The 15,309-nt window shown below is 33.1% G+C and overlaps 1 protein-coding gene across 1 annotated transcript; it reads left to right on the forward strand.

The window, feature by feature from the left end:
- The first annotated feature begins 12,734 nt into the window (after positions 1–12,734).
- On the forward strand, positions 12,735–15,099 carry LOC18042304 (laccase-13). The gene is made up of 6 exons (XM_006431475.1): positions 12,735–12,857; positions 12,942–13,093; positions 13,303–13,547; positions 13,670–13,798; positions 13,887–14,846; positions 14,969–15,099. Exons 1-6 carry the CDS (start codon positions 12,735–12,737, stop codon positions 15,097–15,099), a joined length of 1,740 nt encoding a protein of 579 aa, XP_006431538.1.
- Positions 15,100–15,309: the final 210 nt, after the last annotated feature.

The following is a 15,309-nucleotide window of genomic DNA, read 5'->3' on the forward strand; positions in this document are numbered from 1 at the left end:
AACTGAACTCAAATACTCACAAAGAGATTTGAAAATTGAAAATATTATTGAAATTGAACATGCCTTCAAAGACTCCAAGAGGAAGCTATTTATAGTAGCAGTAATTATCCTAAATCACTAAGGGAAAACAAAATTCTAAATTGAAAATGAAACGAAATTCTAAAATAGAAAGGAAATTAAAAGTTCTTAATTAATTAAGAAACATATCCTAGTATAAATTCCTATTCTGCATCAATTTGGTTCCAAGCTAAAAAAGCCATCTCCTCACCAGAGCGGCAAGGAACGTAAGTAGAAGTGTAGAACAAGTAGTCAACAAGTTAAATAACATCTTTATGCAGAAACAGGACGCTTAAGAAATAAATTTCATTTTAATTGTATGCACGCTTGATTTTATAGAAATTAAATTAAATTTTCTTTAGAATTTTATCAAATATATGTAATGGTTGTTTCTAATACGAACTGTGTGTTAGTTTATGATCATGTTCTCGTCTTCGACCTCTTTGTGCCTTTATCTTCTATTTCAGCACAACTAATAACTTCTCAACTGAGCGTATAGCAACTCGCAACTCTACTTTATATACTTAAAGAAAGATGATAAATAATTCGGATCCAGTTGAAAGAAAGATCCAGAATATGAATAAAAGAAAGAAAGATCCAGAATATGAAAAAAAAAAAAGAAAATACAGTAAGACAGAGAGATCTCCACGTAAGAAGCAAGCACATGACAATATTGGCCCAATGATGTGGACTTGAGCAAAGGCGACTTTCTTGAACTGGAGAGCAAACCCAGTCAAACCACTTAAGGGGACTCCATTACAAGTGAAGTCAACACTTTGTTAGTAGTTAAGTCTTTAAGTAGTTCACTTTTTTACTTTTTGGTTAATTTCTCATGATTAAATAACTAACGAAGAATTTAAGCTCCATATTAACTTTATTATTGAAGGATAAATGTGGTTGTGAACATAGAAAACTCTATATATATATATATATATATATTTATTTATTTATTTATTTATTTATTTATTTATTTATGTATGTACTCCTTTAATAAACACATCACATTATTGTAACAGTGAAGATATAATAGTACAGAGAACTGAAAAAAAAAATTCTGCTATTGTCTTAATGTTAGATATGTAAGTAATTAGAAAAAAAAAAAAAAAAAAAAAAAGGTAGGGACTTTCTGTGTCAAAAGTGAAAAAATTAAAACCCAAGTATCATTCCTCCTAGCGTTCAACTACCAGTAAGTCATTATAGAATAATTCACTTACAAAATATCAAGACAAAACTTTAATTTCTATCCATAATTATATTAATGAATTAAAATTTTTACTGAAAATATATTAAATTAAGCTTTTTCTCTTGAAGAGAAACAATGGAGTGGGAAATCAAATAAAAATAAGAAGACGACTAATTTGAGAGTATTTTTTTTAATTAATTAGATCATAAGCATAATAAAGGAAGAAGACAGTAATTAAAGGAGTTTGTTTTTCATTTTTATTTATTCAAAGTGTCAAATATTTTTCAATTATATCGGTTAAACTTTATCTAATTATACAACTAAGAAACAGTATTGGTAAGTAGAGCGCACGTGCGCGCACACACACAAACCTGCTCTTGGGCGGCATATATTCTTATTTTTCTTGTCTTCTCTCTTTGTGCCTTAGCTTCTATTTCAACAGAACTAATAACTTCTCAACTGAGCATCTAGCAACTCGCAACTATACTTTATATACTTAAAGAAAGATGATAAATAATTCGGATTCAGTTGAAAAAAAAGAAAATACAGTAAGACAGAGAGAGATCCAAGTAAGAAGCAAGCACATGACAATATTGGCCCGATGATATGGACTTGAGCAAAGTCGCTGGTCCCCTTAATTATTAGATATAATGCTGCAGTTTTTATCTTCTGGTGTGGGAAATTCTCATCCTGCATCACAAGCAAAATTTTCGGATGTAATAATAATAATAATAATAATTATCAGATAAAATCTGAAGCAATATCATTTTCACATGCAACCCAGGATGATTGATAGATGATCAGTTGTCAGTTTCTGCTATTAGAACAATTAGATAAATTACAATTACGCAAACATCAAAATTGAGAAAATATTAAAATTATAAGTGCTGGAAAAAACAAGCTTTACAATTTACAATGAGTCATTAGACACACTCCAACTCCCTAATTCGATCAAGTTACAAGCGCTGGAAATAACCCAGTTCCGGTCAACAAAAGTCAAAGCTGCTGGTGTATCCAACTTGCGTTGAGGGATAGTGTGGATTCTTTGATGTATTCAATAATTTCAGAATTTTGTTTAGACGCATAAGGTGGTATTTTTAGTGAATTGTGGGCCTTGCCTTTGCAGATAGATTCCACTTACGTTGCCTTTGCGTTGCCCTTAGTGCTAACCTTTTCTTTTCTCACTTTGCCTGAATTTTCGAACCCAAAACCAAAACCCTTCAATTCCCGGGACACATTGATCGTATAGAAAGAGGAATGTAAATAATTAATGAGAATTCCATAGCAATGGCAGTAATTTGACTTCATCTGTGGAATCTTTTAGTTTTAGTTCAAGCTTTTGTGATGTTGAAATGGGCCTGCAAATTAAAACATCTTTTTTTTTTGGGTTTATTGATACACATATGTTCAAGCTAGCATAATGATTTGGTGTTGTAATTTCTTATGCCGTTACTTTTCAAGCATATGGGGTTTTGGATCAGTATTATAAATCATGTTAACAATTTTTAGGCTTGCACATGACAGCCTGTGCCTTAGAAATGATAAAGTATGGGAAGATAGAGATGTTAAAAAAGCAAATTCTTAGTCATGAAGGAATTGAACGAAGTATATGTCCACATAGAGATGTTGAAAAAGCAAGTTCTTCATCAAGAAGAAAATGAAATAAATAAATAAAACTCAAAATATAATAATAATAATTTACCTTGACTTTTTTATCAGATTAACACATCTATTATATTTACAAAATACTCCAAAAAAAGCAAAAATTAAAGATTTTACTGTTTATATGAAAAGAATCAAAGTAAAGATGAAATAAAGACAAGAAATCACTAAGCGTGATTGTCTCAATCTTTGCCAATCAAATTAAAAATTAAATGTCGATTAAGATTTAGATTATTTGAGTCAATCTTTGCAAATCAATCAAATTCCAAATGATTATAATTTTAATATTTTCCTTTTCACATTTATAATTTTTTTATAATTTAAACTATTGTGCTCATGAATAAATAAAAGTGACATTTAAATTTTTTCTACAATTCTTAGAAGTTTTATATGACATTAGAATTAGAAGCATGGACAAGTGGGCACACACCGCCTTACTTCATGACAAGAATTAGGTAAAAAAAGGCCTCCACATAATGGGGGTGTCGAGGATATTATCCCACATTAGCTAAGAATAGTTACTAGGCTTCTTAACCCGATCAAGCTTATATTATTGACCTAGTAATTATTTTCAACCAAAATATTCTGCTCAACAAATAGCCACCATGTCAATAGGGATTTTCGGAGCATGGTATGTAAAGGAGAAAGATAATATTTTTTTTCTCATTAAAAAGAAATTTGTTTAACCACAACATGAATCACCATTACCACCATCACAAAGAAAATGATGTCAAAAGAAAAAAGGAATAAGAAAAATCCTCAAAATCAAAGATTTACATGACAGGATCGAAGGAATGGCTTTCTAGATGAAAGAATTTCTTGACACTTAAAGAGAAAAATTTATCCTTGATATTAAAGATTTCCTTAAACAAGATGAAAGGAATGGCTTTCTAATTAAAAGAATTCCTCAAATGAATATTTTTGTGGTTATAATTTATGTTATGAAAAAAAAAAGTATACGTGGAAACAATTGAAAGAGTGGATAAAAGATTCAAAGGAATATTTTCTTTATTTGTTAAACGACACTTGAATGAAGACCATTGCAGAAAATCAAGGATCGACATATTTGAAGTCAAGTTAGGAGTCCGTTATTCTCCCTCGTTAGCTGGAGGGAGGATAAGAAGAATCAAAACAAAGATGAAACAAAGACAATAAATCGTAAAGAGTGATTTTCTCAATTTTTGTCAACCAAATGAAAGATTGATTGTCATCAATATCAAAGATTATTTGAATAAATCTTTGCAAATATTAAAATTTCATTTTTGTATAGTTATAATATTTCCATTTTTATATAAATTAAATCATTGTGCTCGTTAATAAATAAGAGTGAAATTATCTTTTCAACGTGCTTCTATATATAGACTGTCCACGATTATGAGACTACTCAGAAGCATTAAACTCACAGACGGGTCTAGTTTTTTCTTTAATAAAAAAGAAAGTAAAGTTGATGACTAATTAGATAAGAAAATTGAAAGAAAGTATTCTAAAGGAAATTCTTTTTCCTTTTTCCTTTCAAAGGCAGCCATCTTTTTTCTGTACGCTTTTTTTATTTTATAAATTAATAAATCTCCCTTAGCTGAGGCCTCATACAAAAAAAAAAGGGGTTACCATATTTTCTTTTCTGTGTATCGGGAAACACAGAAGCTCCCTGTGGAGGTCATGGTAACGCCGGAGGCATGCAACACCACCACGGGATCCTCTTCGACAGGGTATTTCGGTAAATTCGGTATGAGCTCGGCAACAAATTCCACCGCCCCATCGTCAACATCAACAGAGATAATTCCGCTGAGAAGAAGATCGAGGAGGTTATTTTGGTAACTTTACTGTTTCATAAGAGATTTGTTTAATTCTGAGATTTGTTTTGAGACTTATTTAATTAAATCACAATGGTTTTACTTATGGTACATCCAAGCTTAATTATTAAATGTGACAAGAATAACTTGCACCATTGATTCTTCGATGATGTATACCTGCATGTGTTAAGTGCGTATACTGCAATCTTATTTTGAACTTATATTAAACAATCGGGTAATTTTTAAAAACCTCCCCTGAGGTTTGGGCTTGTTGCAAGTAGATGGCGAGAATTGATTTATTTGTAAAAAACCCCCTACCGTCAGTTAAGTTTAACATTGACCGTTAGTTGACCGTGCAAAGACAATATTACCCTCAACAATAGTTTGTAAACGAAAATAACTAAAAAAAAACCAAAATTATTAGCTATTTTATACTTTTTAAATTATTGATATTTTCTTAAAGTTCTTATAAAAAATTAAAATTAAAAAATTAAAAAATCTTATTTAAATTATTGATATTTCCTTAAAATTCCTACAAGAAAGATAAAATTAAAAATTTAAAAATGAAATAGTCATAATCTTTACCTATGATATTGTAAATTTTTAGAATTGACAAGGATAAAATTGTCAAAAAATAGGGTTTGTGCTTTTTGCACCAATAATTTTGGTTTTTTTTTAGTTATTTTCGTTTACAAACTATTGTTGAGGGTAATATTGTCTTTGCACGGTCAACTAACGGTCAATGTTAAACTTAACTGACGGTAGGGGATTTTTTACAAATAAATCAATTCTCGCCATCTACTTGCAACAAGTCCAAACCTCAGGGGAGGTTTTTAAAAATTACCCTTAAACAATCTAACTTTCAGTTCTGACAATACAATAAGAGAAAACAATTATTGTTCAAATTCCTTACTCAAAATTGTTACTAATGGGACTCTTACACTATTTAAATCACTTACATACCTCTAAATTGAGAAATAATCTGTTTGAATGGAATTGCCTTTAGGATTAACTAATTACTAATAGTAAATGTACTTTATGCCCACGCTTACTTGATATAAGAGATAAAATTTAGTGTTTAGTGGACAAAAATTTTCTCATCCCCATTTATAGTAAATTGATTTCAATTATAATCTACTTTATTTGTGATTGTGATGAATATGCTAAAAGGGTAAGAAAGTTATATCAATAAAAAATTGTGCAAAGAAAGACGGAAAAAGCACCATCCACAAAAGACCAATGATTTTGCCAAAGTCCACATCATGGGCCAAAATATCCCTAAATCATAGTATTTATCAGCTTCTTGTTATAGTTGTATACAAGCTCATTTTTCAACACTGCCATATACTTCTCTTTGCATTTTCATTTTTTCTTTCTGTATATTGATCATGATCTGGCTTATTGATGGTTGCAAGGGAAGTTACAAATTTGCAAAGCGAAAGGAGACAGCACTAGGCAAACCTGTAAAACAAGGGTACCGTATTATCTTTTAAGCAACTGGGTTCTTTGGCACAACTCAGTTAGGGTTTGATTCTTTCAGAAATGGTAGCCTTAAATGATAATTATAATGATTTTCTTAATTAAATCTTTCAATTAGTTGTTATTCTAACAAATATTTCAAAATATACTTGCATTCATAGTGTTTTTTTTTTCCTCCAACCAGTTGTTTTGAAAGATTAAAAGATATATTCCACAAATGAAACCAACTCACTGCCATTGCTATTGCATCCTCAATAATTATTTAGGCCCCCATCTCTTAACTAATAGATCATACAAGTCGTGTAATTAAGCACAAATTAACCTAGGCAAATTAGGCAGTTTGCTTTTAGGCCCCACTTGAGTTAGGGCCCCATTTAATTAACGTGTATTCCTTTAATTATATTTTTATTTTGTCCTATGTAATTAAACATCTATTTCCTACAAATTAGAAGTCAAAATTTTATTTCCAAATTTATTTATAATTGACTTTTGAAACTCACCCTCTTTAAACCTTCTAAAATAATATTTTTTTTTCAACTAATCCTTCCTTTTCTTGCATTATCTGAATGCTGTTAGGATTATACTAAAAAGTAAATAACTAAATTAAGATTTTTTCTTTTATTGAAATAGAGAAACAAAGTAAGAATCATACTAAATATGTTTCCTTTTTCAATAAGAATTTGTATCTAATTGTTAGGAAATTTCCTACGATATTTTTTATTGTAAGAGTTTTTCATGTAAAGTCTTGTGATATGTGATTGATTTTTTTCTCTATCTATATTTTTATTTATTATTTTTTGATATTTTTTCTTGTAAAATTTTGGACAGAACCAAAAATCCCTAACAATACTCAAAAACATATATATAAGATTTTAAATAAACATAACATATGTAAAAATTCTATTATCGTTTTTCTTATTTTATTAGTGCTCATTATGGGTTGTAAGTTTGTGTTAAATATAAAAATGCCTAAACAAAATATTTTGCATAGGACCAAAAAAAATGTCTTGAGTGGCCACTGTTTTTCTCAGTAGTATAGGTTGTTACTAAAAGAACCCAGTGAACGAGTGTTTCCAAAAAAATATATACTCCCCTTGTTGTGCTGACTTTCGTTGCAGTTTAGTGTTTGATATTAAGGTAGATTCTTGCACGTTGGCTGGCCTCAAATCTTGGCTTCTTGCATTTATTCTTTGTTTCATGCACGATTTGTTTCATGGCATATTGGTTTGGTCATGCTTGGATCTTTATGTTTCTTCTAAGCATGACTTTCTTGGCTCTTCTTGATGCTTTGGCTTTACGTTAATTTTGCAAGATAAGGCTCACTTCTGTCCCCTGATCTGTTATATCTTTTGTTTTTTTAATTATTATTAATAATAAAGTTTCCTCATCCCGACAAGATTTGCCAAAAAATAAAAGTCCTCATCCATGTTAGTCAAAAAGAAAACATCATTACTATTTAAGTCATATTTTTCATTTTGTATATACGGTTTGAATGCTTGATAAAGTTAATGCATGGAAAATTTCACGATTGCGAGTGTTAGTATCCCTGGAGCACACTCCAAAATTCCCTAGTGCTGAAACCAACGCCGCCTGTGATTGCACCACTCCACTAACCATCAATATTGTTGCTCTTAAGTTCTAATTGTAAAAGATTAATCTTCATTAGCCTCTCTGAAAACCCTTAAATGATACTGAAAGAGAATTAAATTTAATTTGCACATTCAAATTATGTGAATGTGTTTACATATATTTATTATATATTTCACAACAAAGTTCATGACAATAGCAGCACGATTTTTTTCCCCACTTTGACTACGAGTAACTCTTACTAAGAAATAAATCAGCAATACACCAAATTAGGAGGACAAAAATGAGCCTTATCCCCCTAAATTTGTAAGAAGCTATTACAGCAGAGAAGAAATCAATAAAAGAAAAGTTTGAAACAACATGAACTAATAAAAGAAGGTAACAGGGGAAACCATTAACATCACCAGAAGGCATCTTTGAACTTTGAAATATGAATGTTGATGATGCTGTTGATTTAGTCCACGATAAAGCAGCATCAGAAGCATTCCAGAATAGCTTATAGAAAATGCAAGAAATCCAGAGAATGAAATAGCTTGCAGCATAACCTTTTTGGGTTGCAGCAAAGTGGCACTTTTCTATTAATTAGGGTTTTACATCTCAAGCAGTACTAGAAAGTCTAAACATCCATTTCATCCTATACATATCTGTAACATCCCTAGCCACAAAGAGTCTACATTGAATACAATTGACCAAATGAAACATGCTAAGCTACAAAGTGTCTTAAATTAAATACAATTGACCAAATAAACCAATGAAAACTTGGTACATAACAGTGACAAAGCCTTAATTAACTAGTTCAATTAATTAAACAATGTAGACTAAACAATATCTGATATTGCTGCTGGTGACTGCTCTGTGGAGTGGGAAGAGATGATCATGTTGCTGTTTCTGGCTTCATGAAACCAATTATTTTTCCGAGTGGAGGTTAAAACCAGCACCATAAAATATTTGTAAATCCATCGACAAGCACCCTTATACAATTTTCCATCTTCATAGACCACCACAACCAAAATAGGTGCGCAGATCCAAGAAATGGATAAGATGATATAACCAACCACCGGCGGAACAAGGGTAGAGACTAAGGAGACAGTAGAGAGTAATCCGAAGATGACAGCTATAAGGCTATTGATTCTGGAAGTATTTGCTTCATGGTTTGGGGAATTTGTGTCAGCAGCAACGGACAGATTTTGTTGATGGATTCGGGAATGGGTATGATCAGCAGCAGCAACGGAATAATTTGATTGATGGATTCGGCAGTTGACATCAGCAACAAGTGCAATGCAGTAACACCCCAGTTCGACAAGAAAAGACCACATGATTATGCCATGCTTTTCGAACAAGGGCTTGTTTGTGCCTTCAACATTAGCAGCCACAAGAGTGACAAGAACTGGAATAAGAAACACAAATACGTCAACGTGCGGCCTTGAGGAAATTATCAGGGAATTTCTGTCTCTGCAAAAGAAAAACCACAAATATAATAACAGGTTAGGGTTTTGTTTTGCTTCAGAATTTCTTAGAATAAAGAAAAATTTTGTATTAGCGAGATATAAGAATCAAAACCATTGATTCTTTAATTAACCCTTACAACTACAACCACTCACATGAGTGAGAAGATAGGGAGGAATTAGGGGAAGGAGGGGGGAAAAAAGGCAAAACCTTGCTACTGCTCTATTCTTGACATTTCCAGTAATTAGATCTTTTTTCTTCTACCAACAAAAGTCCAAATCTAGTCCTGACCAGAATAGGAGCAGTTCATGATTTTGAGACTCAAATTCATAACAAAATACCCAATGCTTCCACTTGCTCCACCTCTTAACACCTCAAGCACAAAAAACCACCTAGATCCGCTAAACTCTCCCCAGCTCCAGCTTCAAAGTCTCAGCCTCTGGTTACCATTCATTGCCATCGCAACCAGCTATGCTCAAATCTTCTTCAAATTTAGTTCTAAACCCCTATAGGCAACCTCCCATTTGCCCTAGATATTCAGTGAGTGGTGACTAAGTTAATACTCACTCTACCTTACTAACTAAAGAACAAAGTTACAACAACCAGCATATGCACGTATCGGCATTTACAGATATATTTATGTAAAATTATTTAAAAAAAAAAGTTAACTGGGTTAGAAAATAACCATACCGAAGACAAGGGCAGTGCTCGCAGCTCGGTATCGGCATTATGTGTACTGTTGAGTTTATTCAACTGGAGAGAGACGAAAGGTTTTCTTCAAGATAGAAGCGAAGAGAAGAGAAGAAATGTGCCCTAAAATTAAACAAAGCCGCGGGAGAGGGAAAGAGAAAGGAAAACCTCTTGAATTTTGCTTTAGAAGAAATGGGCCCTTCACTTTAGTTTTGACCATTTACTTGGTAAATCGGTTTGCATCTTTAATTTGCAGAGCTGGCGGTCCATATTCTTACTTTAGACCATTAAATTGGTTAATCGGTTTAGATCATTGAATACATGTAGAAAGCGGGTCCCGTTTTGCTCGTTGTGCAGTGCATATTTTTCGATCTTTTATAAATATACTCCACCCTTAGTGAAAATGCTCGCAGTTGTAGAAGAGACGTAATCCGTGGAATACAACTACAAGAAATGTGTCTCCTGTGGTCCTGGCTGTGTAAGTAAATTAGTTAGGCTATTTTTGGAAAGCATGATTAGATTGGATTAATTTTTAGATTAAATTATATTGAATTATCTAATTTTATTTTTTATTTGGTATAATATCGATTTGGAATGCTCCTCAATAAACCTTTTAAAATCTCTCTTCTTTATATACTCCATTCTAATATTTGAAAATAATATGAATTTCTTATAACAACACTATTAATGACATAAATAATCTTAATTTAAACTATTCTTCAATCTTTCTGAAACATTGAACCCTCCGGCCCCACTCCTCAGTGTTATAATTTTCCTCCTCAAACCCTAAATCAATGGCGTTTTCATTCCTTCCACAAATTCTTTTTCCCTTTTTATCTCTCTTCCCTCACTCTTGTTTGAAACAAATTTCATTAACATTGTTATTTATTTCAAATTTTCAACTCTTGACAGGAATGAAGAATCCTACATATATAAAGTAGCATTTTGTTGCTCACCAGAAAATAAGAGAAATAAAAAATTTAATCAAAAGTATAAATCATTAGTTGAGATAAACTTAATTAAAACTGCCCTAAATTGTTTAATTTTATAAATTGACCGCTCTTATCTTTTTGATGGCTTTGCTACTAGTTAATGGCTTTTGAAATGTAAACAAAGATTGCGTTTCATAAGACAATTTATTTTATTCTACTGCAAATATCAATTAAAGCTTGCAATTCTTGCCAATCAAAATTCTCTAGAACAACAGAGAGAGAGAGAAAGAGAGGGAGAGATAATTGCTTTCAAAAACTTCTAAACAAAACATGTGTCAGATATTTGTTCTTTTATGTAACTTCGATGAAAGTTAAAGTAATAAAATAATTAGAGAGATTTAAAAGTTTTCTAAATCGGTTCCAATGTCCCAACTCTAATATGAATTCACGGTAAGTAATAATTTTACAATGAGATATGGATGAAAAAAAATTATCACGGGCTTGAATGATTTGGGTCGGTTTCAGGGTATGAAGAACCTCACAAGGTAGTAGATTTAGTAGTCAGTCAGATTCGGAAATTTTCTTTACCCTGGGCCCAGGATAATTAATTGATTACTTATTTAAGAAAAAATTTACAGCTGCAATTAATTATCTCATCTGTTTCTTACCAACAGCTTGTTTTGTAAGACCTAAAGAGTATTTCAGTTGGATCATGATTGAAGAAGATCACACACTCATAAAGATAAATTTTAGCTTGTCTCTCAACATAATTACAGGGCCTTGGTCCTCAGTTTAAAGAAGGCCTAGATTCAATGCTCAAAACTTTTTATCCACAAGTTTTAGTCAATATATGGACATATAGTTGGTCAACTCAAAAATAGATTAATAAAAAAGGAGAAATATACTTTTAAAAAAAAAAAACATTTTGCTTAACCGGCAATTTAAATTCCTCTCCATTATGTGAGTGGAGATTGAACCTTAATTTTTTTTGTTTTTGTTTTTAACACTAAAAATTTTATCATTCGAACTAAATGACGCCCATAATTAAAAAATATACGTAAATTGTTTAATTTTTTTCCACGAAAAGATATATGATTGATGTCCTAAGATATTTTGACAAAGAAGAAGCTTCCTAATATGGTAGTTGCATCATAAATAGCACCAAGGAAGAGTATGTACACTTAAAGGAGTTTCTTTTCTTATTAATTACTTAACCTTTATCAATTGGCTGCATATCTAACCAAAGCCCTAAAAAGAAGTTAACTTAATAATGATCAGATGTCTTGCGCGAAAAAATTGTTGAGCTAACAACTGATTTTTAATTTTTTTCTTTTTTTCTTGTTCGATTCAAATAACTACAGAGACTTAAAGAGATAATGATCAAATATTTGAGTGCTCTAAAGGAACCTTACCGGATCTTCCTTATTCGGAGTAATGCTCGATTATCTTGTAGTCTTAAAATGAGCTCAAAATTCAATTTTGATACAGAGTTTTTCATGATTGGATTTTTTTTTTTTTTTTAAAGACAAGGAACTGCCTACGATATATCTGCACAGTGAAACAAAATTGTATTTAAGCAAGGTAGCAACTAATCACCTATTAGTGGTGTCTTAATTAAATACGTAATCTCGTATATTTAACAAAAATTGATGGTATTAGTGGGTGAACCAAATCCTCTTATGGTTGGTCTAAGTGTTGTCCTTTAATCTTGGGAAATTTTTTTGTCATTGTTGACTTATAACCTAATTTCCTAGATAAAATTTAATATTCTTTTGTTTCCACTAATGAAATTTTAAAAAAAAGGAAACTATTATTTGAAGCTAGCTAACTGCCGTCCTTTACCGCTCTTTATTAGTCTGATTCACACTCACACAGCATCACCTAAGACTTTAATCAACACAGCTAATGGATATTCCAGCATTGATTACAGTCAAGCCATGGAGCTCTTGCCTGTTACTTGGTGTCTTGTTCATCTTTGCTTTCGTGGCTTCTCTTTCTCATGCAGAAATTCAATTCCATGAGTTTGTTGTGCGTGCTAATTTAATTTCTCATTCTTCATCAATCATATCGTTCTTGGACACAGGATTTATATCTCTGTTTTGATGAATACAGATTGAAGCCAAGCCAGTGAAGAGGCTATGCAGGACCCATAACACTGTTACAGTGAATGGGGAGTTCCCAGGACCAACATTGCTAGTTCGAGATGGAGATACTCTTATCATCACGACTATAAACAGAGCTCAATACAACATTACCCTCCACTGGTAATCATTTATTGCACATTCAAATAATAATGTGTTTATCAAAAAATAAGAAAGATAACATCGTTTTGACATTGATTGTTGCTTGAAGCCAAGGTCTAGCCCTAATGGTAAAGAGCGGCTTTCCAGGACCTAGACTCCGGGGTTCAAGCTTCAATAAGTGTGTGAGTTAACAATATGTATATCAATTGCTGGCTAATGTTGTTGTTCAGGCATGGAGTAAGCCTGAAGGGAAATCCATGGGCAGATGGTCCTGAATATGTGACTCAGTGCCCAATCCAACCAGGAAGGAGTTACACGTACCAATTCACCATTGAAGACCAAGAGGGAACTTTGTGGTGGCATGCTCATAGCAGATGGATTAGAGCAACTGTCTACGGAGCTATCATCATTTACCCAAGATTTGGTTCTTCATATCCCTTCCCTGTGCCAAATAGAGAAATCCCAATTCTTCTAGGTTATTAATTTCATTTATTTCTTCTAGTTCGCTTTTTGTTTCTTAGAGTTATAAACAAAGCATCTGTTACACCATGGAACAAAGTATGGTAAAATTCTAACAAATGAAGCAACGATAAACAGGGGAATGGTGGGACAAAAACCCCATGGATGTCCTGATGCAAGCAATTTTCACAGGCGCAGCTCCAAATGTTTCTGATGCATTTACAATTAACGGTCAACCGGGCGATCTGTACAGATGCTCCAGGAGAGGTGTGCCAAAACTTTAATTAGGTAGAAAGATATATATATATATTTATAACTAGTAACTGTATTGTGATTTCCTAGCGTTGCAATGCAGAAACTGTGAGATTTCAAGTGGAAGCAGGGGAGACTGTTCTTCTTAGAATTATCAACGCCGCAATGAATCAAGAACTCTTCTTTGGGGTGGCGAATCACAAACTAACTGTAGTTGGTGTTGATACTTCCTATACCAAGGCTTTTTCAACCTCGGTCATCATGATAGCTCCTGGTCAGACAACAAATGTTCTGCTCACAGCTGATCAGCCCCCGGCTCGTTACTACATGGCAGCACGTGCCTACAACAGCGCCAATGTTGCCTTTGACAATACCACCACCACTGCAATCCTTGCATACAAATCTGCTCCCTGCAATGCCAAGAATGGGGGATCAAATTCTTCAGCACCAGTCTTCCCAACCCTCCCAGGCTTTAATGACACCGCCACTGCAACTGCATACACTGCCCAGATCAGAAGCCTACACGAGGTCAAAGTCCCAACAGCGATTGATGAGGACCTATTTTTCACGGTGGGTTTAGGTCTCATCAACTGCTCAAATCCTAACAGCCCCCGATGCCAAGGTCCGAATGGAACCCGTTTTGCTGCCAGCATAAACAATGTCTCTTTTGAATTTCCAACGGGGAACTCTCTGATGCAAGCCTACTTCCAAGACCAGCCTGGTGTCTTCACCACAGACTTTCCCCCAGTTCCTCCAATCAAATTTGATTATACAGGTAATGTAAGCCGAGTTCTATGGCAACCACTTAAAGGAACTAAGCTGTACAAGTTGAAGTTTGGTTCCAGTGTACAACTAGTGTGGCAGGACACAAGCATTGTCACAGTTGAGGATCATCCTATGCACCTTCATGGGCATGAATTCTATGTGGTAGGTAGTGGTTTTGGTAACTTTAACCCAAGTACAGATACTCCCAAGTTCAATCTCATTGACCCACCAAGGAGAAACACTATTGGAATGCCTCCAGGCGGATGGGTTGCTATACGATTTGTGGCTAATAATCCAGGTCCATTTTCTGAACTTAACTAAAAGTATACACTCAGGGGCAATCCTTTTTTAATTTTTCTATACAAATAATTCTATTCAAGTTTTCCTCTGACAAACTCAATTGAATCTCTGATGAAACAGGAATTTGGTTTATGCATTGTCACCTAGATTCACACTTAACTTGGGGCCTCGCAATGGCTTTCCTAGTTGAGAATGGAGATAAGGAATTGCAGACTGTCCAGTCTCCACCACTAGATCTTCCCCCGTGTTGAGATGATTAAAACAAAAAATACATCACAGCAATTGAATCTAGTTTCCTGATTATATTCTTTGTTTTCTTCTTAAGTCCTTGGATAATCAAGTAATTGTCTTTCCATTAGTCAGTCAGAACTCAAACTCGATAGACTATTTGTCGTTTATAGGTTCGTGAGTCAAGTGACTTGGCATTTCAGCTGATCGGGGGAACCAAAACCGACAACTTG

The sequence above is a fragment of the Citrus clementina genome, unplaced genomic scaffold (genome assembly GCF_000493195.1).
Source record: "Citrus clementina cultivar Clemenules unplaced genomic scaffold, Citrus_clementina_v1.0 scaffold_5, whole genome shotgun sequence".
Taxonomy (NCBI): domain Eukaryota; kingdom Viridiplantae; phylum Streptophyta; class Magnoliopsida; order Sapindales; family Rutaceae; genus Citrus; species Citrus x clementina.